We start from the raw sequence: 25756 nt of genomic DNA, 5'->3' as shown, positions 1-25756 counted from the left end.
TTGCATGTTAAAACATGCAGATTGGCTTTTTATTTTTAAAATACTCATGATTTCTAATTATATTTTCATAACAATATTTTCCAAATAATTTAACACTTCTCATTTTTATCTTGAAGAACTACCACAAATGCAAAAAATTGTTTTTATTTTATGATAATGTTTATTATTTTAATAAAAATATTAAAATATTTTCAGGAAATATGAATGATATGTTTGATATTAATATAAAGTGCAGTTAACATTTCAGCGTACAGTTAAATGTATATATAAATATATATATATATTAAATTCTATTAATATAAACCACCTAGTAAAGAATATTAAGAGATAAGATATATCTTATTTTAATTTTACCATGAAAGTACTTTTGCGGGATCCCACATCCTGTCATGATTGAATTCATTTAATTAAAATTACTGAAATAAGGATGTATGTGGTTTATTTCATGTGTGGATCCTGGCATCCTCAATCATGATTGATTGAATTAATTTTATTAAAATGCATATTACAAAAGTTAAAATTATAAATGGTTTTTTTCAGAAGATTTAATTTTTAAAAATTAAATGAATTCAATCATGACTGAGGATGAGGATGTGGCCACAAAAATACTTTCATAAGATATATCTTATGTTAATATTTTGTATATTAATAAATTTATAATTTAACATTATAGAGGAATAATATGAATCTTAAAAAAGATTTTATATATAACAAATAAATGTATATGTGTGGGTCGAGGGATAATACATAAACATGGGCAGGAAAGTCACAATTACTTGTCAGGTCGTGGGAGCCCTTAAATATTCTTAATATTCTTCAGTAACTTACTTTTACATCATAATGTTTTACTCTTATTTTAAAGCTAAATCTCTCATCTAGTAACAAATTCATATCATTCAGAATTTCTTCTAGATTATTTTGGGTCATTGACATAAGAATGATAGCGTTACTGATCTTAACATTTTTATTTTTTAATAAAAATCATTGAACAATATTTGTCACTAATAATATAAGACTTAAAATAAATAACAATTTCTACAACCAACGCATAAAGAAAAAAAAGTAGTTTATTTATTTTTTTCATGATCACTGTTGGTGTGCAAATTAGGCTTTTCTGAGTAACTTAGGATTGCTTCAGGAATTTTATAATTTTTCAGCTCTTCTAGTTCTGCTTCTCTGTCAAATCCAAATATTCTGCAAAATTAAACAATTTCTTTATTATAAATAAAGTGCTCATAAATGAATGTATATGTTTTCAAAAACGAAGTTGACATTTAAGACAGATTACATATTATTTATTAATTACTGCATAATAATAAGCGTAAAAAATTTCAAGGTCTCAATCAACAGAATTTTTTTTATTAATAAAATGATGAGTATATCTTTAAACAGAAATCTGAATGTTCTTGTATATTTTTATATATATGAGGTCTGTAAATAAAGTAATGAGACTGGTTCGGAAACATTTTTTACTTACAATCCAATTATAAATGGACTCTATCACCTCTGAAATAGTTCCCTTGGGAAGTCATGCAACGCTTCAAACGGTTTTTCCACTGTTCATAAGTGTTGGAACTCAGAGACTGGAATATCCTTCAGATGGTCAGTTACATGTATGTTTTCTACTGTTCCGAAATGGTATCCTTTGAGATGTTTTTAAAGTTGGTAACAGGAAAAAGTCACAGGAACTCAAGTCAGGTGAATAAGGTGGTTGAAGAACTACAGGAATGCTTTTCTTTACCAAAAACTCATTGACAGTGCAGTGTGACAAGGTTCATTTTCATGATGCAGCATCCAGTTGTCTTTGATGGCTGGTGTCACAGGGGTAACTCATTTCCACAGTTTTTCAAGAATTTCTCGGTAAACATATTTATTGATCTACTGTCTGTCCTGTAGGCAAAAACTCCTTATGGACACTACCATTACTATCCAAGAAACAAATTTCAATGGTTTTGATTTCTGATTTGCTCATTTTGCTTTTTTGGGACATGGTGAGTTTGAAGTGTGCCAATCCTGGCCCTGGCGTTTTGTTTCTAGGTCGTACTCAAATATCAAAGATTCATCACCAATAATAACAATTTTTAGAAAATCAGGATCAGTTTCAATTCACCCTAGATCACGGCAGGCTTCCACCCTGTTGTTTTTCTCTTCAACAGTGAGGTTTTTAAGACCAATTTTGTACACACTTTTTTATGTCCAATTCTTTTGTCAAAATTTGATGGACTGTGGTACAATTCAAATTCAGTTGTTATAGAATCATTCTGACAGTTAATTGCCGGTCATACCATATCAAGTCTCTGATTCACTCAACACTGTCGTCACTTTTTGATGTTAACAGTCTTCCAGAGCGTGGATCATCCACAACTGATTCCCGGCCATCTGAAGATGCTTTAAACCACCTAAAAACTTAGGCTCATGACAGAGTATCATATCCAAATGCCCTTCTCAATTTTGAAAGGTTTCAGTGGCATTCTCACAGAGTTTAACACAAAACTTGATTGTACAATGTTGCTCATAATTTGTATCACTCATTTTTGTAAGGCACAAAAATCAAAAACTCATTTCACGACGAATTTGTTAATGTCTTACGTGGCAACAATAGACTAAAAATACCTAATATAAATCAGCTGTTCATGTTAACCATATGTTTACTAGTAACTTACTAAGTAACAACTTACTAGTACCTAACTTACTAGTAACTTATAACTTACTAGTAACAACAAAATCTGTTTTAAGAAAAGTTAAGAAGAGTATACGTTAAAAATACTAAAAAAAAATTCATCGAACTTTTTTTTTTTATAAGTTATTTCTAAGTAGAAAATTTTATAATTGTGTGGCATTCATTGTGAAAATTTCCTCCATTTTTATAAAAAAAAAGTACATTTACAAATGCCAATAACTTTTGATGAATACAAGGTAGAGGTAAATTTTTTTTTTTTTTATAGGAAATTTTTTGTTCTGTTGGTTTAAATTGTTTCCTCAGCAGCAGTAGACTGCACTGCACTGTTAGCTGTATGTGCTTACGCGTTTATTTACCAAAAGGTGGTCAAAATCTATAAGGCACAAGGCATAACAGAAAACAGTATGGTGCCCTTACAGACATCACAATTAAAAAGCCAGTTAAATATTATCGAAATGCTATTTTGGCTAACATAAATAACAGTGCAATCGAAATAAAGCAGTCAGTTTTAGCTACACTTAGATATTGCAGCACATCAACTGATGATAAACCTACACATCACATCCAACAGGAGAGTAATATTAGTGCTTTTATAAAAGAGCACATGGTAAAACTCCTGGGAAACATAAAGATAATATGAAAATATCGATCAGTTTGTTTGTTTTGCAACATACTGTCCCTATATATGAAACAGATAGCCAACTGCTTTAAGATGCTAATGAAAGTTTGAATACATATAGCTAAGATGTAATAAATCGTGGAGTGTTATTTGAGAAATTATTGAGACGGTTGTAGCAAAAGGTAAGAACAATTTTTGAATATTTTCCATTTTATCAGCAATGAACAGAGCTGGGTTTCCCCATGACATTCATCCAGTATTCTTGGATAAAAAATGAGTAGGAGAAGAAAACGGAGAATCACTAAAATACAGTCAAACACGTACCAAGAAAGAAAGAGGTTATACACTTAGAAGAATTTAAAAGATGAAGAAAAACAAGTGCAGAAGAAGATGTAGTATGGAGCAGGGAAGTTCTGATTCAAAGTGTTTTAGTTTTAGTTAATGTTTATTTAGTTAATTTTACTTTGTTGTTTTCCACAAATTTATTTTTTCCATTTTTCATTTGGTAGATCAATCACATCGTTGGTTCTATACTTGAAAGGAAACGTAATTTTAAGTGTTCAGAATTCCTTGATCTATGTTCTGATAAAAACATAAATTGTGTTTTTTGTATAATGTATTTTTTTTAAATAGTTATATCAATGAACTTAACTTTTCATTTAAAAAAAAAAAATTGAATAGTTTCTTAGAACCAGTATATTTTTAATCTGTTCTTAAAGTTCATAAAACCAAGTTAGGCATTTTAAATGACACTAGTTTTGCTGTTATAGATTCAGTACTAATGAAATTATGATTTCTCTAGCAGATCACTGTTTTTGCCACTTCAACTTTAACTAATTATTGGGGTTGAAAATTATGCTACACATTACTCTTAACTGTTCTGAACTTATGACAAAAAATCGTAACCATAAGTATTATTTTTTTTTTAAATTAGCTTTTAACGTATACTCCCCCCTCAACAAATGAACTTATATTAAATTTTAACAATACCTTCAAATATTTATAGAGGCTCACCACTCTTGATGAAAATAGGTTTTTGGTGTAACAGAATACAAAAGATTTCAGTGGGCAACAATTAAATTAAAGTAAATTTGAAACATTTTCATATAAAATATTTTTTTAATTTTTAGAGAGGGATTTTTCTTGTATTAAATGAAATCACAAGGTACGAACACCAGGTAATTCAGCTTGTGAGAATATAAATGAACCTGAATGGCTTTCTGAGTCAAATTCCTGATATAAGAAGTGTTAATTAAGTAAAGAACATGCTTTATTACAGAAAACATTTTGATTTTCTTCAAGAATGCAGTGCAAATGTCAAAGTACAACTCTTTATATATAAATGGGAATTGCAAGAACAAGAGAGAAAGGAATAACTAAGGAATAAGAGAGAAAAATAACTAAGAAAGAATACATACAAACTAAATGTAAAAAGAATTGAAAAGAGAAACATTAATAAACAACACAGCAAACCAATGGAACAAATTCATTTTGCATAGTATAAAAGGTTTAAAAATCAATTGAATTCTGGAAAATAAAATAATATTTTAAAAACAGATGTTTTGAAACTGTTATGCTTGAAAGAACAAGAGGATGAATCTGGATCCATTGCAGTTACACCTAGGCCCAAGATATAAATACTGTGAAGGCTAGCGAATGGAGCATTCAAACAAAGAATGCATCATGAGTTTCTTCTGTTTTCCAAGTGTTTTATTCTGTGGTTAAGTGTGAGAAGCTGTTGTTTGGCAGGTAATTCTATTTTGTAATTAAGTGTAAGAAGTTGTCAGTGAGTTCATTGTGAATATGGGACAAAGTGTGATTATTCATTGATACAAGTATATGCTAGATTTCTTTTGTAGTAGTTGGAATTAAATAATTTTTGTATATAGCTCAACAAGAATTAAAGAACCACAGTTATTGATTTTGTAATTGTAATTTCACTGTCATAATCACTTCTTAATTTTGTATTAATTTTACATTACTCACTATAATTTTCATAATAAAAAAGAGTTATGTTTAAGACAGATTATTTATTTATTTTGTAAATAGTAAGATACTAAAAAATAAACAGATTACATATATATTTGTAAGAATTTTAACGTGTGCAACCTCTCAATATCCTTTGTCAAACGAATGAATGACAACATATTATTTATAGCAAGAAACACTGGAATCTTACTTACATTTTAAAATTACAAAAAGTTTGTCACATTAATTTAAAATTATTGGTATTCACGCAACAGTTAGTATTTAAAATTATGTTTTAAAATGGTCATTTTATAACGAACAAAATTGTATTTCAGTTGATCAAATACAACCTCAAAAAACGTTAATAATGGAAACTAATTCAGTCTAAAGAAATAATTTTACATCTTAAGTAATAATTATATAATAAAAATAATTATATTTTTTATTATAAAAAAGAATTGAGCTCCAAGGAAAATGTTAATTAGAACTGTAACACCGAATGTTAATAACTAAGTAAATATAAATTTGACAAATGACATTTAAAATATAAAAGACTCATATCACAAAATAGAAATACTTCAAAGTTAGAAAATAATATTTAACCATATTAATTAAGAAAAACTTACGCTTTAACATCAAAAAAACATGCAAATATTCCAAGAACTACAGCAATTCTAACAAAATTGCCAAAAAAAGGTAATGGTCTAGGATGCCCATGGCTAATATTCCTATAACCTCGTACTGATTGTTGTTTTATTTTAAGATTATTGGTTGATAACACCATCATCTGTGAAAGAAAATATCAGATAAAAAACACGTTGATAATGTGAGTTACACTAAGTTGAAGTGTGTATATATGCATTCACAATTGTTGAATAAACAATGCATTGTTTATATCTAAGCTGTTTAAAAAGTTGGCTCATAAGATTTTGGTGGCCTCATGCACAAATAATTTAAGCGGGATTTTCATTTATATAGAAAAATTGTCAATTGGACAAAGATTTCTGTAGTTGAGTTCCTGCTGTGTGCCGTCTATCAGGAGGAGCGATGTAGCTATGTTATATAATACTGGAAGCTACTAACATATACCCATTGCCACATTCAATGAGACAAGATTGGTATGTCTAATACTGAACCATGGAGAAATACAATATTTCAACAATTCAATAAACTAGCTGATGTGCTTTGATGAGTGTTTGTACATTGGTTCTCTAAGCAGAATTAGCTAGTTTTTTAATAATATTCCTGCTTCTAATTTTGGCACCTAGTTTTTTGAACATGGGACTTACATGAACATATCGTCTAGATTAGTGATTCTCAACCTTTTTAACTCCACTATACCCAAAAAGTATATAATGAATATTTCACAATCCCCCAACCACACCACAATGAAACCTAGTTAAAACTATTTAGTTGCGTTGATGAACTATTTAGCGACGGGTATGAAAATGCATGTATTAAGTATACAAACATGAGAAATTTACAGGTTTTAACTTGATGTGTACATGCTCCTTGCAATTTCGTCTGCTTGCATAATGTTCAGTGACAGTATCATGTTTGTCATGCATATGATATATTTGAACACGCCTTGCTCTAAGCAGTATAAAAGAGGTGTAAGGGATTGCAGAAAGTCAGTTTAGTTTTGAATGCGAAGTGTGCATCTGGTACCTTTATTTAAGTCTTTAAAAGGCATAGTTTTATTGAAAATAATAATTGCAGTTTTGGTTTTTTTAGTGTGCAGTCAAATGGTGTAACTGGTTTTTTTTTCAATTAGATTCTTATACAAAATGGATAAATTTGTGAAAAAACAAAATGAGCCATCTACATCCAGTGAAGCGATTGGTAAAAAGACAAGAGTGTGCAATGACATTAAATTATGGTTTTACTTCATTGGATGAGTTCTCTCTGATGAAAGCTTGAAGCCATTAAAAGAAATTTGATATTTAGAAACTAAAAATCCGGATCATAAAAGCAAACCCTTGTAATTTTTTAAAAGAAAATTACATACTATGAGAAATCAAGAAACTTCTATTTGTAAATCATACCAAACTGATATGTATGGCTTGATTTAAAAGTAAAGTTGAAGCATTTTATCTCATAGAACTAAGAGTAGCTACGATGTCCAAACCCCACACAATCGCAGAAAACCTCATATTGCCTGCTGCAACTGATATGGTCAATGTTTTATGTGAAAGAAGCAAAAAAATTGAAAAAATTACTCTTTCTAACAACACATTGTCAAGGTGAATTGATGACATGGCTTTTTGTTTTTCCTGGGTGCATAATGAAGTGTTGTCATCAGCGCATCAACACAATATTTATATAGTAAATAACTAAAATATTAAATTAAAAACTAAAACCCTGTGTTATATAAGTATAGTGTAAATGAAAAACGTCTATGACGTATGCTAAAAGCAAAATAAAACCAATGAAATATTTATGTATACCAGGTTACAGAGTAACAACAGCACAGTGACATGATGTCAAGAGACGCCAAGGCATCTGTGCACAGTCTGGCGTGATGTATAAGTGTGTAGTCTTGAACAGATTCAGGCTGACTACTCCTGAGACGTGGGGTTAATTGAAACCCAACCACCAAGCAGCACAGTCTAGCAATCAAATTCATATATTAACAACTGCCTTTACAAGAACTCGAACCTTAGAACTCTTGACTTTGAAAATCATCTGATTTTGCTGCTTTTATTGAAATTATCATCTGCCATATGCCAAATGGCATAAATAGCTGAAACATACTATAGTAAAAATCAACTATTAATATTTGAATATAAAATGGCATTAAGAAATCATAAAACATTTGATTAACATTGTCTCATTGTTTGCTAATATATTTTGGAAGTTAGTTCCTAGTTTAAGCTTCTGATGCAACGCCCATAACAGACACAATCCACAAGGATGTGCGGTACAATTAGTTGGCAGTCACAGCAAACACAAACTCGTGCATCAGTCTGTCATGAGGTATCCATGAGCAAGCCTAGTTTGGCCTATTTGCAAATGGTAAAAAAATAACCTCCTCTTGACAGTTATTTCTGCATGAGGAATTCCATGGTGATATTTTTCTTAACAGCGGAAGGTTTATTGTTGATGGTAGTATTCCATTCACTTTGCCGCTGATCATGGACCACCCTCTTCAGAAAACAGCAAGATTAGTGAAAGGAAATTGGAAAAAGCCTCTTTTTATTCTGCAATCTCAGCGTGCTCATTGCCTGAATTTCCAATATGGCTAAGAAAACAGCAGAAGCTAATGTGGCAATGGCTGATGACATGGCTGCTTATGTTCGTAATCAGATAATTCACAAAATGATTTCAACTGAATTTTCTAATATTCAATTTGATGAATCAACAGATATAGCAAACATTTCTCAGTTCTTATGTTCTGTGAGATATGAATGCAATACTGACAGATCAATCAAAGAAAATATGTTGTTTTGCAAATCAGTATCTCATCATGCATCAGGACAATGTCTTTTTGATGTTTTTTTATAGAGCTACTAAAAGCTATCCATAGAAAAAATGTATTGCAGTATGTAGTGATGGTGCACAGGCGATAACAGGAAAGAATAATGGATTTTTGAAAAAATTAAAAGTTTGTCTTACACCAGGTGGAATGGATGCACTGCTTCCTTCACAAATATGCTCTTGCCACAAAAATATGCCAGAAAACCTCACATCAACAAATTCTTTATAAAGCTGTAAAAATGGTTAATTTTATTAAAAGTTAACCATTACAGAATAAGGAGGGTGTTTCTAAACTATACGATGAAATGGGAGAAAAGAAAAAATCTCTTCTTTTTCATACAGAAGTCAGTTGGTTATCGTGAGGGAAAGTGTTAACCCAGTTATTGGAATTGCGAGATGACTATTTTTCAAGGATGCCATTCTCAATGTTTTTGCAGAATAATGAGTATAAATTGTTGTTGGCTTACTTAGCTGATGTATTTTCACATTTAAAAGACTTGAATGTGAATTTACAAGGATGAGATAAAATCATTTTATTAATGGCGGACAAAGTTCAAGCTTTCATTCAGAAGCTTGACATCTGGATTAAATTTTGGATACCTGGATTACCAAAAATTTTGATACCTTTCCACTCACGTTCGATTAAAATTAATGAGTAAAAATTGGAAGTGGCATATGATACTATTCTATGATTCACCACAGTTTGAATAACATCAAGATGCATTTGCACGAGCTAAAAATTCAAAGGCTGGGTGGTGGGAGGGGGGTTTCACAGAAGATAAAAATGATTTTCGAAGAGATGGGTACTGAAAACATTGTTACAGATGTTAAGTTACCAGCTGAAATTCACAACCAGCTCATCAAAGTGTCTGGCGATAAAATATTACAACTACAATTCATACCAGAAGATTTAGATATGGTTTGGCTTGCTCATTAAAGGGAATATGAAAATTTAGTCACAGAAGCATTGAAAATCTTAGTCCCTTTCATCACATATCTCTGTCAAAAGGGTTTTTCGCCTATGGTTGCACTAAAATCTAAACATAGGAATCGTTTTTTATCACTTGAAAACAATTTACTATTGTGTTTCTAACACAGATCTGTGTATGGAGAAACTTTTAAATAAAAAAAATGCAACCATCTCATTAATTTATTTTCTTTACATGTGTACTTATAAACGTAAGTAAAATTTTTATAATAAATTTTTTTTCTTCTACAATGATTTTATTATTGTTTACGATTAAAGTTGTAGGCTAATTATTCAACCCCCCAGGTTGAAAAATGCTGGTCTAGAGGATTGCATAATACAGAAGACAGGTAACTAAAGTGATGCAATGAGAAGTAAGCTGGCAGCATGCAACTTGGTAAGAGCCCTTATGGGTTTATGCTCACTTGTCATTTGTTGCAGTACTACTACTGCAAACAGAACAGTAAGATTTGATGCAGACAACCAAAATGCGAATTATTGCACTGGTGCCATTCATCCACTGGTACCAGTGTACTGAAGATGTAATGAGTTACATTTTCTTTCTTCACTTTGAAAAAAATATATAATTTATGAATTCATCTAACCAATAAGAATAAACAGGATACCGTAATTCATTGCTACCTCAATCAGCAGTTCTTCACAAAAATATTATTTTTTATAATTATTCAAATCAAAGTAAAAAAATTAAATAATTACTCGTACTTAAGTGCAAATAGAAAAGTTTAAAATTATATTTTCATTTTGACTCTAGTAATTTTAAAAGTATAATAATTTTTTTTAAAGAACTGATCTAGGTTTACTACTTAATTATACATTCTTCTATATAAAATTAAAATTTTTCATAAATGTAGGAATATCTTCCTTAAATTTTTATTGCTGTGGTGTATTTGTTAATCTAGTCATACTTTATTATATAAACCAAAATTCCTTATTAATTCCAAATAATCCGACTGCATATATTACTTTACAAACACACACACATATATATATATATATATATAACAGAATATATATATATATATCTTTGTGTGTGTGTGTTCATGCATGTGTGCAATTATGAAAATGTAAGTAAAATATTTCAAATAAAACACATGCATATTACAAAAAATAGAAATTATTAATTTATATGTCAAAACATTCAACTACAAGTAACCGAAAACTTTAGAATTTCTATATTTTGAGAAAATTTTCAAGGGCAAACACCAGTTGAAAAATAATAATTACTATAAAAAAAAAGATGAGAGGAAGATGTTCAATATGAGAGAATTATATAATTTATGTAAAGCAAGGAACATAATAAGTATGAGAGAAATATGTAGTTATAACATAGTGAGTTACATAGATCCAATCAGTTTTATAGATTCCTTGTTTTCGAAAAAAATTTACAATTACAAATTTTTTTCTACTTGGCATGTAACTGATTTGAAAGTTCTACTTATATATTCAATGAGATTGATATGTCTTATACTGAGTCGTGCAGGAAAAAAAATGAACTCAAAGTGAAATTAATACCATGAATTAATACTCTCATCACTGAAAACTTTTTTAATTTAATAAAGTGCATAATGTTAAATAACAAATTCATAATTTATCGAAAGCTTTAAGCAATTCTATTAGAAAATAAGTTTTAATTTTAATTAAAAATATAAATATTTTTGAGCATTACATCATTTAATTTCATCTTATATGGTGGTAAATGTGATCTAGATACTAAAATAATCCTTGCGAACATTAACAAACTTTTTCTTCAAGGTTAGGTTCCTTCTTGAAAAACCTGCAAAAATTAAAAACAATAAAATTTATCAGACATATTTAGTTATTTATTTATTCTATTAACGAGTTGCAAATGTTGAAAATTCACTTTAAACAATCCTGATGTAAACAAACTGCTGTGTTTTAATACAGGCTACCTTGAAAGTGATGAGTCATCTGACATTATTGGGTAATTAATAAAATGGATTTAAACAATGATATATTAATAACATTAGTAAATAAAATGCTTACACTAGTGAAAGAAAACATTTCCAATAAGTTGAGTCATCCTGTATTTATACATCACCATAATGATTATTTCAAATTGTTTGAATCAAGGACACTGCAAGAGAGTAGCTCTTATACTTAATAAAGAATTAAAATAGCTCTTCAACATCACATTTAACTGATGATATAAAAAATAAATGTTTGCAATACTCGTAATTTTCTATTAACATATATAAAAATATTAATATCAAACAGTACAGTGTAAGTAAACATCTAATTCCACAAAATATCAAATGATATGGAGTTGAATTTTCTTCTTCACGTCACTTCAGAAACAACTTCTATTATAATATGAAAATAAACTTTTAGTTAACATACAACATAAATAGAGATTATCTGTTATTCTATATGTGTTGGATGCCCATTATTCATTAATAACATTTTATACATACATAAATTAGATGTAAATATATAAATAAAAAATTTTAAAAGGGAAATGGATAGGATAAATGTGGATGTAGTAGGAATTAGTGAGGTTCGGTGGGAAGAGAAAGGCGACTTTTGGTCAGCTGATTTTAGAATAATTAACTCAGCTTCAAATAATGAGTAGGTTTCATAATGAACAAGAAAATAGGGAAGAGAGTAGAGTATTTCAAAACGCATAGCGATAGAATCATTGTAATAAGGATAAAATCAAAACCTAAACCGACAACAGTTGTTAACGTCTATATGCCTACAAGCGCCCATGATGATGATGATGAGATAGAGTGTGTATACAAAGAGATTGACGAACCAATTAAACACGTAAAAGGAGATGAAAATTTAATAATAGTTGGAGATTGGAATGCCAGCATTGGAAAAGGCAAGGAAGGAGGAAATATAGTGGGTGAATACGGGCTGGGCAAAAGGAATGAAAGAGGGGACCGACTTATAGAGTTTTGCACAAAGTATAATTTAGTAATTGCCAACACCCAATTTAAAAATCATAATAGAAGAATATACAATTGGAAAAAGCCAGGCGATACTGCAAGGTATCAGATAGATTATATCATGGTTAAGCAAAGATTTAGAAATCAACTCGTCGACTGCAAAACTTACCCTGGAGCAGACATTGATAGCGACCATAATTTGGTGATAATGAAATGTAGATTGGGGTTTAAAAACCTGAAGAAAAGGTGTCAGATGAATTGGTGGAATTTAGAGAAGCTTGAGGAAGAGGAGGTAAAGAAGATTTTTGAGGAGGACATCGCAAGAGGTCTGAGTAAAAAAGATAAGGTAGAAAATGTAGAAGAAGAATGGGAGAATGTTAAAAAGAAAATTCTTAAATCAGCAGAAGCAAACTTAGGCGGAATAAAGAGAACCGGTAAAAAACCTTGGGTTTCAGACGATATATTGCAGCTGATGGATGAACGTAGAAAATATAAGAATGCTAGTGATGAAGAAAGTACAAGGAACTATCGGCAATTAAGAAATGCTATAAACAGGAAGTGCAAACTGGTGAAAGAAGAGTGGATTAAAGAAAAGTGTTCAGAAGTGGAAAGAGAAATGAACATTGGTAAAATAGACGGAGCATACAGGAAAGTTAAGGAAAATTTTGGGGTACATAAATTAAAATCTAATAATGTGTTAAACGCAGATGGTACACCAATATATAATACGAAAGGTAAAGTCGATAGATGGGTGGAATATATTGAAGAGTTATATGGAGGAAATGAATTAAAAAATGGTGTTATAGAGGAAGAAGAGGAAGTTGAGAAGGATGAAATGGGAGAAACAATACTGAGATCTGAATTTAAGAGAGCATTAAAAGATTTAAATGGCAGAAAGGCTCCTGGAATAAACGGAATACCTGTAGAATTACTGTGCAGTGCAGGTGAGGAAGCGATTGATAGAATATAAAAACTGGTGTGAAATATTTATGAAAAAGGGGAAGTTCCGTCAGACATCAAAAAAAGTGTTATAGTCATGATACCAAAGAAAGCAGTGGCAGATAAATGTGAAGAATACAGAACAATTAGTTTAACTAGTCATGCATCAAAAATCTTAACTAGAATTCTATACAGAAGAATTGAGAGGAGAGTGGAAGAAGTGTTAAGAGAAGACCAATTTGGTTTCAGGAAAAGTATAGGGACAAGGGAAACAATTTTAGGCCTCAGATTAATAGTAGAAGGAAGATTAAAGAAAAACAAACCAACATACTTGGCGTTTATAGACCTACAAAAGGCATTCAATAACATAGACTGGAATAAAATGTTCAGCATTTTAAAAAAATTAGGGTTCAAATACAGAGATAGAAGAACAATTGCTAACATGTACAGGAACCAAACGGCAACAGTAATAATTGAAGAACATAAGAAAGAAGCCGTAATAAGAAAGGGAGTCCGACAAGGATGTTCCCTATCTCCGTTACTTTTTAATCTTTACATGGAACTAGCAGTTAATGATGTTAAAGAACAATTTAGATTCGGAGTAACAGTACAAGGTGAAAAGATAAAGATGCTACGATTTGCTGATGATATAGTAATTCTAGCCGAGAGTAAAAAGGATTTAGAAGAAACAATGAACGGCATAGATGAAGTCCTACGCAAGAACTATCGCATGAAAATAAACAAGAACAAAACAAAAGTAATGAAATGTAGTAGAAATAACAAAGATGGACCGCTGAATGTGAAAATAGGAGGAGAAAAGATTATGGAGATAGAAGAATTTTGTTATTTGGGAAGTAGAATTACTAAAGATGGATGAAGCAGGAGTGATATAAAATGCCGAATAGCACAAGCGAAACGAGCCTTCAGTCAGAAATATAATTTGTTTACATCAAAAATTAATTTAAATGTCAGGAAAAAATTTTTGAAAGTATATGTTTGGAGTGTCGCTTTATATGGAAGTGAATCTTGGACGATCTGAATATCTGAGAAGAAAAGATTAGAAGCTTTTGAAATGTGGTGCTGTAGGAGAATGTTAAAAATGAGATGGGTGGATAAAGTGACGAGAAATGAAGAGGTATTGCAGCAAATAGATGAAGAAAGAAGCATTTGGAAAAATATAGTTAAAAGAAGAGACAGACTTATAGACCACATACTAAGGCATCCTGGAATAATCGCTTTAATATTGGAAGGACAGGTAGAAGGAAAAAATTGTGTAGACCAGCTACGTTTGGAATATGTAAAACAAATTGTTAGGGATGTAGGATGTAGAGGGTATACTGAAATGAAACGACTAGCACTAGATAGGGAATCTTGGAGAGCTGCATCAAACCAGTCAAATGACTGAAGACAAAAAAAAAATTATGTATATTTTTCAAAATTTAAAGAACAGTTACAATTGTTATTTATTTTTTTTTTAAATTCAATATGATTTGTTTCTTGTTTTATTCTTCTTTATCTGATATTCAGGCAATAACCTTTCTAATTATAAAAAAAGTTATTTCGGTAGCTCTAATTAAATTCACAATAAATCATTAATTTTAATAGTAAGAAATTTTTCTTTGTTCGAGATATTTAATTCTTGATTTATGATATTATCTCTCTATAGCTCAATTATAGGCATTTTGTGCACATGCACTACTTGGCAGAGAAGACAATTACCCACTCTATGTTAATAAGGAAACCCTCCAGAATCACCTTTTAAGAATAAAATTCATTTTGAACAAGTTTTTGTGTTTCACATGTACACCAGAAATTAGTTTATTAAACAAAACTCTATCTGTAACATGACAATTCTACTAATAACCTTACTATTTAAACAAACTTAATTGAGATTCCATATTTTTAATGAAGTTGTTTTTAAATCCTGGAATGGCAAAGGAACAGACATTCTCAAATATACAAAACAACTTGTATCTAAACTTGTATCTAAACAAATTATTAAACATAAAACAATGCTTTCTTTTTAGTAGTTTTACATTAAATAAAGTTTATAATTCAAAAATCTATTAATAACATCTTAAATATGAAATGGACTATCAAATAATGTACCAATAACCTTGTGCACTGTTCTGTAAAATGATTCTATAGACCAACATGCAGTATAAATGAAAAATATAATCAATTTTTTTAAACAAAAATGTTTAGATACATGGAATTATGTTTGTTTGGATACACGAAAATATGTTTTCTGCCAACTATTATGTTATTATTCATAAATTAATTACTGACTGTTTAGTGTGCTACTGCAGTACTTACATAGCGGTAAATTAAATTATTAATATGTATCTAAACAAAGCATGCCTGTAAGACTGCATTAGACAACTTGTGTTATATTATATTAATTAAAAAAACAGGTTATTCTAATAATATATCCAATATAACAAAAACTCATATTTAAAAATTTGCCTGAAATGAACAATGTTTGGTGGATTTTATAAATAACAAAACTTATTCTTATATTGAGAGGAGGTGCAGAAGTTTAAAACTTAATAATTGTTAATAGGTTGCAGCTTTGTTTTCAAGTATGTAATACAAAACAATAATACATAACAAAGCTTTGATATTAAAAAAAATCACAAGCTTGGATGAAATTCATTTCAACATTTGTCAAATCCTTTTTTTGCATTAATTCAAGATATTTTTTTAATTTATTATAGTTTTAACTTCATCCAACCTCTTCGGCTATGGATGGGAAGCTTCTCTCAATTCTAGTTTTCTTTTTTTTTATCCGAACTGTTATCAAAATTAACACAACCTACAAACATGACAATTTAACACTAGTTATTTTTCTTTTAAAAATAAAACAATCACGCAATTAAGATTAACTGAATTAAATCAATAAATATTATGTAAATCTTATATGTATTATAATGTAATATATGTATTATAATAACAAAAAATAAAAACACCCAGATACTTTCAAAACATTTTTTTAGGTTATATTTATGAGACATGCTCTAAATAATAAAATTTTTATCTGGATTAATAACTTCGTAGCTAAATAGAATACATTTTGTGATTAAAAAAAAAAAAAAAAAAACAATTAAAAGTTATGTAAAACAAAACGTTCCAAACCCTAACCTAACGTAACGATTCTAGAACGCCATCACCGCTCAAAACATGTGAGCTTACAAACACTAACACGCACTCGTTGTTATAAAAACTACGAATTATTATAAAACTGTTAATTACAAAACTCTTGTTACTATTTATATTTATTAACAAAAAAAAACTATTTAAATCACTTATCTATGTCAAATTTATGTGCCTCAGATATTTTAGACATTAAGCACATTTAACTTATGTCTAAATAAATAATCACTTGGTTTACTTCACTTAGTTAAATTATTTTGCTTGGTTTCACAAAGAACTCTTCATTTCTTTCAAATTTACCATAATTTATAAAAATAATTATTTAGCTAAATAATTTTAAAGACGTTTTTACAGTATGGCTTGTTTAAAATAGATGTTTCTAATAGTTTTATTTCTATTAATCCAAATCTTTGTTTGCAAGTAACAAGTTTTTTTAATGAATTCATATTTTTCTCTAATTGAAGTCAAATATCTGTAACGAAAACATTAACTTACATTTATGTTGGTACTCAAAGTAATGCTTATCCATACGGCAAAGAAGCATTCAGTTTCAAAATGGCGATTCGTGTGTGGAAGTGTTTATGGCTGTTAACTTTTTCAATAATTTTTTTAAAATTTTGTTTAGTGTTAGGAAAGTCGCAGTTATATCAATTAAATGAGGACAATTGGGACTTGATGTTAACCGGAGAATGGATGGTTGAATTGTAAGTTCATAGATTGTTATTTTATTGATGTGTAATGTCAATACCCTTTGATTTGTGGGCAACCATGGTAATAAGCGTGAGATGATATTAGATTTTAATTACGATTCTTTTTCAGATTAAGGGTAGTCTGGATGATTTTTGTACTTATGTTCAATTTTTCTTAGTCTCTCCTTGTTCATGTTGTGTAGGGTTTGATATATATTGATCTTGAAATGGTCATACTCGTCGTCACTTAAAATTTGTCGGCAGTTACCGTTCAAATTATAACGTGTAGAAAAGGAATTAAGGTAAACTGATTAGGATTTTACATGAAGCGCTGTTAATTTTGTAACTTTTTCCTTTAACTAATAGTAGATTGTGGTAAGGAACGCCCTGTAACGTGTGTTACGTGTGCAGTTCATCTTTGAATTCTCTTAGACCAACAATTTTATTCTCTTAACCGAAACCATGTTTATCTATAATTATCTATTCTAATTAGATAATAATGTAAACTAGTTATCATGAAATTAACATAACAAGCTACTATCAGAAAAAGATGAATATTTCCATATACAGTAGTAAATGATTTGATGAATCAAGCCCACTGCTTGGGCTGCTTCTCTACACCCTTATGATTTCATGGTTAAAGAGTGTGTTTAAGAACAGTTAACTAAATTACTACTTTGAATCTGTTGTAATGTTTCATTGATTTTTGTATGGAGAGTTAAATTTTTATTTTAGGACGATTGAATATGCTTGATTTTTGTAAATAATATTTACAAGTATTCTATTTCAATTTTACTTTTATTTCTTGTATTAACACTTCTAAAGTCAGTTTGCTTTGTTTGAATTAAATTGTTTGTGCTTACATGCTATATTTTTTTGATTAAATTTCTGTTAATGGGAGGCCAGCCTCTTTTCCTGTTTAGATATTGTCATTAATATTGTATTAGTTTAATTCAATGTACTTACGTATTCTATTATGTTATGTAGTAGTCAGAATTGATTACTACATAATATATTGTGCTGGAGGCCAGAAGTCCAAAATTATCTTGAGTACTTTAGTGAATGTGTTTTTATTGGGTAATGGTTGCTATCATATATGAACTCAGCTCAATACAATTCTTTTTAGATGATGTGCTATATTTTCCATTTTGTACAACCCTACAAATGTTGAGCTGTAGGCTGTGTGCTCTGAATTTGGGATCCTTAAAATGGTATTTATGGTTAACCTTAAACTGCTTACTGTAATGGTGTTTTACTTTAAGATTTCCAGCAACATATAATTTTTTTTTCAGCAATATTTATGGCAGTGGTTTCAAATATTGTATTTTGATTCCAGTTGATATGAGGATAAAAAAGCACTGCTTCATTAGTCAACAGATATCCCATAAATTCCACTATGTAGGTAATGTCCACTCCATGTTATTCTTTCTGCATAAACAAACTTTCATCTATTTTGATAATAATATGTTTTACCCCCTGGCCACTTTGTTAACATGTCCTCGCACAGCGATATTAAAATCAGTTATGGTGGTTTTACCCATTATCAATTACTTTTCACTCTATGCAACTGACATTAGCTGTTCACTGTACAGGTATATGAATCTTACGGTGGTAACAAACAGAATTTCTGAATTCTGAAACCAGTTATTCATAGGCATGTTAAATTTCATCCAGCATTCACATAAATTTAGCATCGCTGTATGCGATCACAGTAATATCATGTTAATGTCCTTTGTCACTAGTTGTCAAAATAACGTTTTTTTTGCAACAGTACAGTGACTATTTCTTCGGTATTTAGAAAACTTCAAATAGCCATTTTCAACTGTTTACTAATTTACTGTCTGCATCCAATAGCGACATTGTATGAACAGAAAGAGCAAACGCAATCGATTTTGGATTTGAAATAATGTAATATTCAATTTTGGTTTTTCCAGTGTTGATATTACAAGTAGTTGTATTATTGTTTAGGGTTCTTAATTTGCAGTTGACTGAGGTTAAGAAACAGATAAAACTTGGTGCATTTTAATATTAAGAACAATATGAAACCTATGTTGTTAATTTAAAGCAGAAAAGATGTAATGAAGTATGCAAATAACACAACTGCTTTCCCCTGGGTTATTAAACTAGTAGCTTTTCTGTTATCATGAATCCATATCTTGAGTTGAATATGATTTAGTTACACTGTTTGGTTGTAACTTTTGATTTTAACAAATAGTTTTTAGAGTTTAAAAAAACTATAATATTGAATTGTTTTTATAGAGCTCTCATCTCCTAATTTTTATTAAACTTTAAATATATTATAGTAAAAGAGAATTAAGTTATAATAAAAGCACTGTGCCCCACAGAAGTTACAAAAAAATCAGTAACAGAGGCCTCATTTCAAATCCTGATTTTGTTTAAAATATTCATATTCTATTAGGTATTTAAAGTCAGGATTTCATTATTTTTACCATCTAAACATATATTATTTCAAGTTAATCATATCTTGATCATATACAAACCTGATCATGTTTGTGTTAAGATCTGTGAAATTTAAAATTATATGTTCACAACCGGTACGTTGCATGTAATACATGAAACAAATGTTCTAAACATCTCTGATACATGGTTTCATTGGCAAAAGCTGGTAATAACGAGGTATGAACAGTGTTAGTAATTTAATTTGTAAGCACCTCGAACCTAATATAATCCTTCCTGTGATCTGTTTTATATGGTTTGTAATAATTCCAGTCTTTGCATATGTATTAAAAGATTGAGAAATCGTTCAATGTTAATTGTAGTATAGTAAATGTTGATTAGCATTAATTCCATGACTAAATCAGAATAAAGGATTTTATTCAACAGAACTGTTCATTTTGCGATTATCTTTGTGAACTAAGTTATTGATGATGATATAATATTGGGCAAATTATTAAAAACGTAGTGGTGAGGTACCTGAAATTGATGTAGACTTTAGTGATGTCCTATATACAGGAATTCCAAAATGTTACTGGCAAGCTATTTCTTTCAAATTTTCAGAAAGTTATTTTTCGTTTCTTACTTTAAAATTTATTCCTCCAGTTTATGTATGTTTTCTTATATGAGTTGCAGTAAATAATTAGTTGTATATTATAATCATGCTTCTAACTTTAATAGTTTTTAATAATGCCTTGAATTCATAAAAACTTGCCAGTACTGGAGGAAGGTCCATAATTAAATAGTTGGCATTTAGTATCAAGCAAGTTACAAAAAGAATTCTTTGTATTTGTAAGTTATTTAGATACTACACTGTTTTGTCATTTGATTAATACATTAATACCTGATATAATATGTTATAAGTAGCATATTTAAAGCATTCATTAGTCTCCCGGCATTTAATTATAATTAGCTTATTTAAAGCATTCATCAGTCTTCTGACATTTAATATTTAATGTTAATTAGATGAGGTAGACAAGTGTTAGGTTACACTGATATTGTATGAAGTTCAGTACATTGAATCGATAGTTAACTAACCTTAACCTTTACCTAACCATAAAATCTTGTCCTTCTTCATTTAAGTTTACAAGTTAACTTTACCAAAACAAAAAGAGGGTGAAAAGTAGTTGGTGACCAAATAACTGAAAAATACCGAAATTTGTTTGGAATCGTGCTGTTTTGTGTAAGCTATTGCCTCTTCACTTACGTTGGCAAAAATAATTCTTTGAAGAAAAGAACTAAAGAATCCCTCACTTGGTATCCATTTTGAAATTATATCAATCCAAAGTATCTTACAACTGTTTTTATCATTTTTGAGTTGGTTATTAGAATACTTATTCATTTTTATGTTTATTAAGCTTTTTATTTTAAATGTAGAAGACTTTCATTATGATTTCATTAATTTGTGAAATAGAAATGATCAGTGTTACCTAATAAACAATCTTGCTTTCATAATGCAACTATGATTTTATGTAGTAAAAATTAATTTTGTTGTCCAAAGAATTACCAGTTTTTCTAAAATAATTATTATTCATCAAAGTTTATTAAATAATTAAATAGTGATAATTTAATATGTATTAAAATAGTAAACTGTATTACATTAGTAAGTATAAAATATTTCCCATTTATATCACTACTGCTTATAATTTGCTTTTAGTCACATAGGTCAGAGTGTGTTTCCATATTATTAAATCTACTTTATTTAGTGAAGTAATTTAGTAAAGGATAGTGTATTTTATTTATGCAGATGACATAAATCTTCTATTCTAGTAAACGTAATTTCAGATATACGTATCTCCCATTCTCTGATTATTTTATTAAGTGAAATGTATTAATTTAAATAAAGTATAAGTTTTATTGATTATTAAAATAAATAAATCACGAATGATTTAAACATTCAGAACAGTGAACTTAAATAAAGAAATGTTTTCATAGAATGATGTAAATTTGTAGGGTTGGCCATTTTTTCCAAATATTAAATTTTGAATAATTTTTTTCTTGGGTATGTCATATTCTGATTTGACATGACTCAGTAAAGTCGTATTACATCTTTATAAAATTTCTTTTAAAAATATTGAATAAGATTTTTATTACTACAGTTTTGTGATAGTTCAGTGCTTTAGTATTATAGAGGGAAATTACAAATGAAATAGACATTTTCGATTCTTTATTAAAAGTTTTTCATGTATGGAGATTATTACTTACATCGTTTTACAGGAAATTTTGTAAAGTTTGTATCTGTAAATATTTGTGTACTGTCAGTTACATGATAGATACCAATACAGTACCCCAACTTTTAGGTATGATGCGGGTCCTTAGTAACACCAACTGGGGTGCCGATCGGTCATGTATGTTAACGTTTTTTACTACTCCCTTGTTCGTTCCCGTTTGGATTATGGTTGTGTCACCTATTCTTAGGCTAATCAAACTACTTAAAATGTTGGACGGTGTGCATCATGCTTTTCTTCGGCTTGCCACAGATGCGTTTAGATCGAGCCCTATCGCAAGCTTACATGTAGACAGTGATGAGCCATCACTTTGGAATAGACGAGACCAGCTTTTGTTGTCTTATTTTGCCCGTCTCAGTGGACAGCCGAATCACCCAGCTTTTGACCCAGTTCTTAAGAATCCTAATTTGAGGGAGTATGAGGACCGTCCACGTTGTACTGTGCCTGTGGGTCCGTACACGACGTCTGCTGCAGCGTATGAGTGCTGACTCTCCCTCGTTCTTTCCATCATGTCCGTGCTCGAACCCCCATGGAGAAAAACCATGTAAATTTTACGTTTGATCTTACGACGTACGATAAGCGTTCCACACCACCTATTGTTTTCCGGCAGGTGTTTCAGTTTCTCCTTGCCAAGTCAAACCCAGGCGTGGTGTTATATACTGATGGGTCGAAGCATGGCGGTACTGTTGGTTGTGCTTTTGTTATCAATGAACAGTCCTATGTGTTTGGCATACCCGGTATTATGAGTGTGTTCATCGCGGAACTACTAGCTGTGGATAGGGCTCTAAGTATCGTTGGCCCTAAATATAGGAGCATTCTTATTTACAGTGCTCTCCAGGCATTGGAAAACCTTTATTCCAAACATCCTGTCGCCATTGACATTTATGATAAAATCGCTGAGTTAAATAAACGCAACAGGGTGGTAGGTTTTTGCTGGATCCCTAGCCACGTTGGAATTCTAGGTAACGAAAGAGCAGATTCTGCTGCCAAGGAAGCGTGTATTCAGCCTCCTTTCACCACCCGAGTTAGTACCTTTGATTTTATCATTCATATAAAACAATCACTGCGAGCAAGGTGGCAAAGTGACTGGATGGCTACCGTCGATAATAAACTCCGACGGATTAAGGATTCAGTGTTGCCATGGAGCTCCTCTTGCAGAAACTCTCGTCGTGAGGAAGTGGTCCTCTGCTGGTTACGGTTGGGACATACGAGGATCACACACGAATACCTAATGTCAGGAGAAGACCCACTCCTGTGCACACAATGCAACTGCCGCATGACTGTGCACCACATTCTCGTGGACTGTATATGTTATGCGGTGTTGCGTCGTCAGTTTAATATACCCAGAAACATCCGTGATGTCTTGTGCGACGATAACGGGATTTTGGAACGGGTGTTTCTCTTTTTGCATAGTACCAGCTTACTGCAACGGATTTAATATGCTCATATGTGTTTTTCTGTAAGGACAGTTTTTTTAATAATTTTAACCTTTTATTTTCAATTTGATTTTTGGTTCTGTGTATTTAATTTTACTGTCCGGGGAGGGGAGTTTTGCACAACCCATCAGAGTTAGGTAAGTTTTATATACTTTCTTTAATCTATTACTTTAACTTTTATATTTTATCAACTTTGTCTGTGGTATTAGTTTTGAGTTTTATTTTGCCTTAGCTTGTTTTAGTGAATTTTTATTATATGATTGGTATTATGTTTACGCCTTGTATAGTTTATTATTTCGGAGTTATTTAACCTTTTACTAATAACTATCGGGCGATGATAACGCCCAGGCGTTTTTCGCCCACAAAAACCAATGAAAAAAAAAGTACCCCAATTCATCCCAAAGACATGACTAGCAGTAGCATTTGTGATACATTGTTTTAAGTCATCTACATCAACAGGAAAGAAGGGGACAAAAAATTTGTCTTTTATAAAATACCTTAAAAAGTAGTCTTAAAATGTTAAGTCTAAACTTTGTATTACGCAATGTCGCAACACTATGTTTTTGTCAATTGCACAGCCAATTCAGTCCCTTGGAAGATGTTCATTCAAATCATTTCACCTAACTGGCATGTAAAGCCAATAAGGTGGGCTTTATACAATAATGAAGTTTCACTGTTTTCCTTAAGTTTTGAGGCATTAGTAAGCCATTCACTTAAGATGCCAAGTCATATTCCGCCCATTTTGCACAACCCATCTGAGTTAGTTAAGTTTTATATACTTTCTTTAATCTATTATTTTAACTTTTATATTTTATCAACTTTGTTTGTGGTATTAGTTTTGAGTTTTATTTTGCCTTCTTGGCTTGTTTTAGTAAATTTTTATTATATGATTAATATTACATTTACACCTTGTATAGTTTATTATTTCGGAGTTATTTTACCCTTTTACTAATAACTACCGGGCGATGATAATGCCCAGGCGTTTTTCGCCCACAAACAACAACAAAAATAAATTAAAATCCGCCAGTTTCTGTGTGTTTGAGAAACACGAATGGTTTGTATTCCTTTTTTACATTAAGTTGGTAGACGTTTACGGGGGTTGATTTTTATGTTTTATTAAGACAGTATATTGTCTGCTTTGAAATTTGAAGATAACGATAAAACTTGTGTCTGAGTAAAGTAAATCTATCTATCTTGCAAGTTTCATGATAGTTTTTTTCTTTTAGTAAAGTCTAAACAGATAGAAGAGTAGATAACAAAATACAAGAAGGATAAATAAAAAAATAAAGTAAATTTATAAACTATTATTTTTATCTGGACTTACGTAAATGAAATATCCTTATTTTCAGCATAACACCTCTCTCCACCAACATATATTCTCTTCCATTATTCTGGGCTAAAATTTTAAAGAAACATTTTGGTACAGCATATAGCCAGTTTTTAAGCAAAATCCACGACTTCACCAGATCAAGATGATTCTCTCAGTGGACCAAAAAAAATGAAAAATACATGAAGCCACATCACTATTACTGTGGATGGTACAAAGATATGATAGTTATAAAAAGTATGAACACTAATAAAAAGTGGTATTGTGTCTTGTAACTAAAAAATCATACTGGAAGTTTTTGCCACATTAAGAGAAATAATGGTTCCTTTTTAAAAGCCAGAGGAACCTTCCACAAATTTAATTCAATATTCATTGCTAATCATGGACAGAATGGTATATATACAAAAGAGCTGTATCATCTGAAAACACAATTAGATTAACTCTAAAATACAGAAATTTATATAAATAAAGAATAAAATTGGTACTTGATCCTTGTGGAATGTAGTCGTTTACAATCCCCAAATTACTATACACATTAATTAACCTATACTCTTTGTTTTGGTTCTTAAAATATGACTCAAACTAGTTGCTATTAATACCTCTAATTCCAGTCAACTAAAACCTTCTTAACAAAACTCAGCGGTCAGTTATATTAAAATCCTTGCATATGTCAGGAACAAGCTTGCTGTTCAACAACCATCATTTTTTGGGGAGTTGTACATATAAAATTTAACAGTCTTTTCCTTCCTTAAAATTTGGTTTTGACCAAAAAATGTTATTTGTTTCAAAAATTTGAGAAATTAATTATTTTATAAATATTTTTAGAGAAAATGGTAATAATTGATCTGTAATTTTGAACCTCCAAATTATTGCCATTCTTAAAATAGGT

At 30.2% G+C, this 25756-nt stretch overlaps 2 protein-coding genes across 5 annotated transcripts in view; one reads left to right on the top strand and one right to left on the bottom strand.

Moving 5' to 3' along the window:
- Positions 1-946: 946 nt before the first annotated feature.
- Positions 947-17025, bottom strand: LOC142319773 (uncharacterized). Of its 3 annotated transcripts, none has more exons than XM_075357441.1 (4): positions 16892-17025; positions 11399-11508; positions 5894-6054; positions 947-1194 (listed from the first exon to the last, which is right to left on the bottom strand). In XM_075357441.1, the coding sequence occupies exons 2-4, from the start codon at positions 11462-11464 to the stop codon at positions 1068-1070; spliced, it is 354 nt and encodes a 117-aa protein (XP_075213556.1). In that variant the 5' UTR covers positions 11465-11508; positions 16892-17025; the 3' UTR covers positions 947-1067. The 3 variants fall into 3 exon arrangements, with proteins under 3 accessions (XP_075213556.1, XP_075213554.1, XP_075213557.1); XM_075357439.1 differs by lacking the exon at positions 16892-17025 and adding an exon at positions 16722-16864 and having other exon boundaries at positions 11399-11506; XM_075357442.1 differs by lacking the exon at positions 16892-17025 and adding an exon at positions 16315-16476 and having other exon boundaries at positions 11399-11506.
- A 246-nt stretch (positions 17026-17271) lies between these two features.
- Positions 17272-25756, top strand: part of LOC142319772 (thioredoxin-related transmembrane protein 1) — a 40517-nt gene continuing 32032 nt past the window's right edge. Inside the window, exon 1 of one of the 2 annotated variants that reach the window (XM_075357438.1) lies at positions 17272-17437. In XM_075357438.1, coding sequence (XP_075213553.1) covers positions 17289-17437 — 149 coding nt within the window. In that variant the 5' untranslated portion in view covers positions 17272-17288. The remainder of the gene's footprint in view (positions 17438-25756) is intronic. The other variant, XM_075357437.1, reaches the window with a different exon arrangement.

Source organism: Lycorma delicatula, chromosome 2 (assembly GCF_047948215.1).
Source record: "Lycorma delicatula isolate Av1 chromosome 2, ASM4794821v1, whole genome shotgun sequence".
NCBI classification, from domain to species: Eukaryota; Metazoa; Arthropoda; class Insecta; order Hemiptera; family Fulgoridae; genus Lycorma; species Lycorma delicatula.
Note: the sequence above shows the minus strand (reverse complement) of the source record. Positions and strands in the feature narration are given on the sequence as shown.

What these genes read in the sequence shown, in the direction of transcription:
- LOC142319773 (XM_075357441.1), bottom strand. Translation starts at nt 11,464, where the DNA reads ATGTTCGCAAGGATTATTTTAGTATCTAGATCACATTTACCACCATAT. An exon ending in ATAAGATGAAATTAAATGAT is followed by an intron (nt 6,055 to 11,398) that starts GTAATGCTCAAA and finishes TTTCTTTCACAG; the next exon opens with ATGATGGTGTTATCAACCAA. An exon ending in TGTTTTTTTGATGTTAAAGC is followed by an intron (nt 1,195 to 5,893) that starts GTAAGTTTTTCT and finishes TTAATTTTGCAG; the next exon opens with AATATTTGGATTTGACAGAG.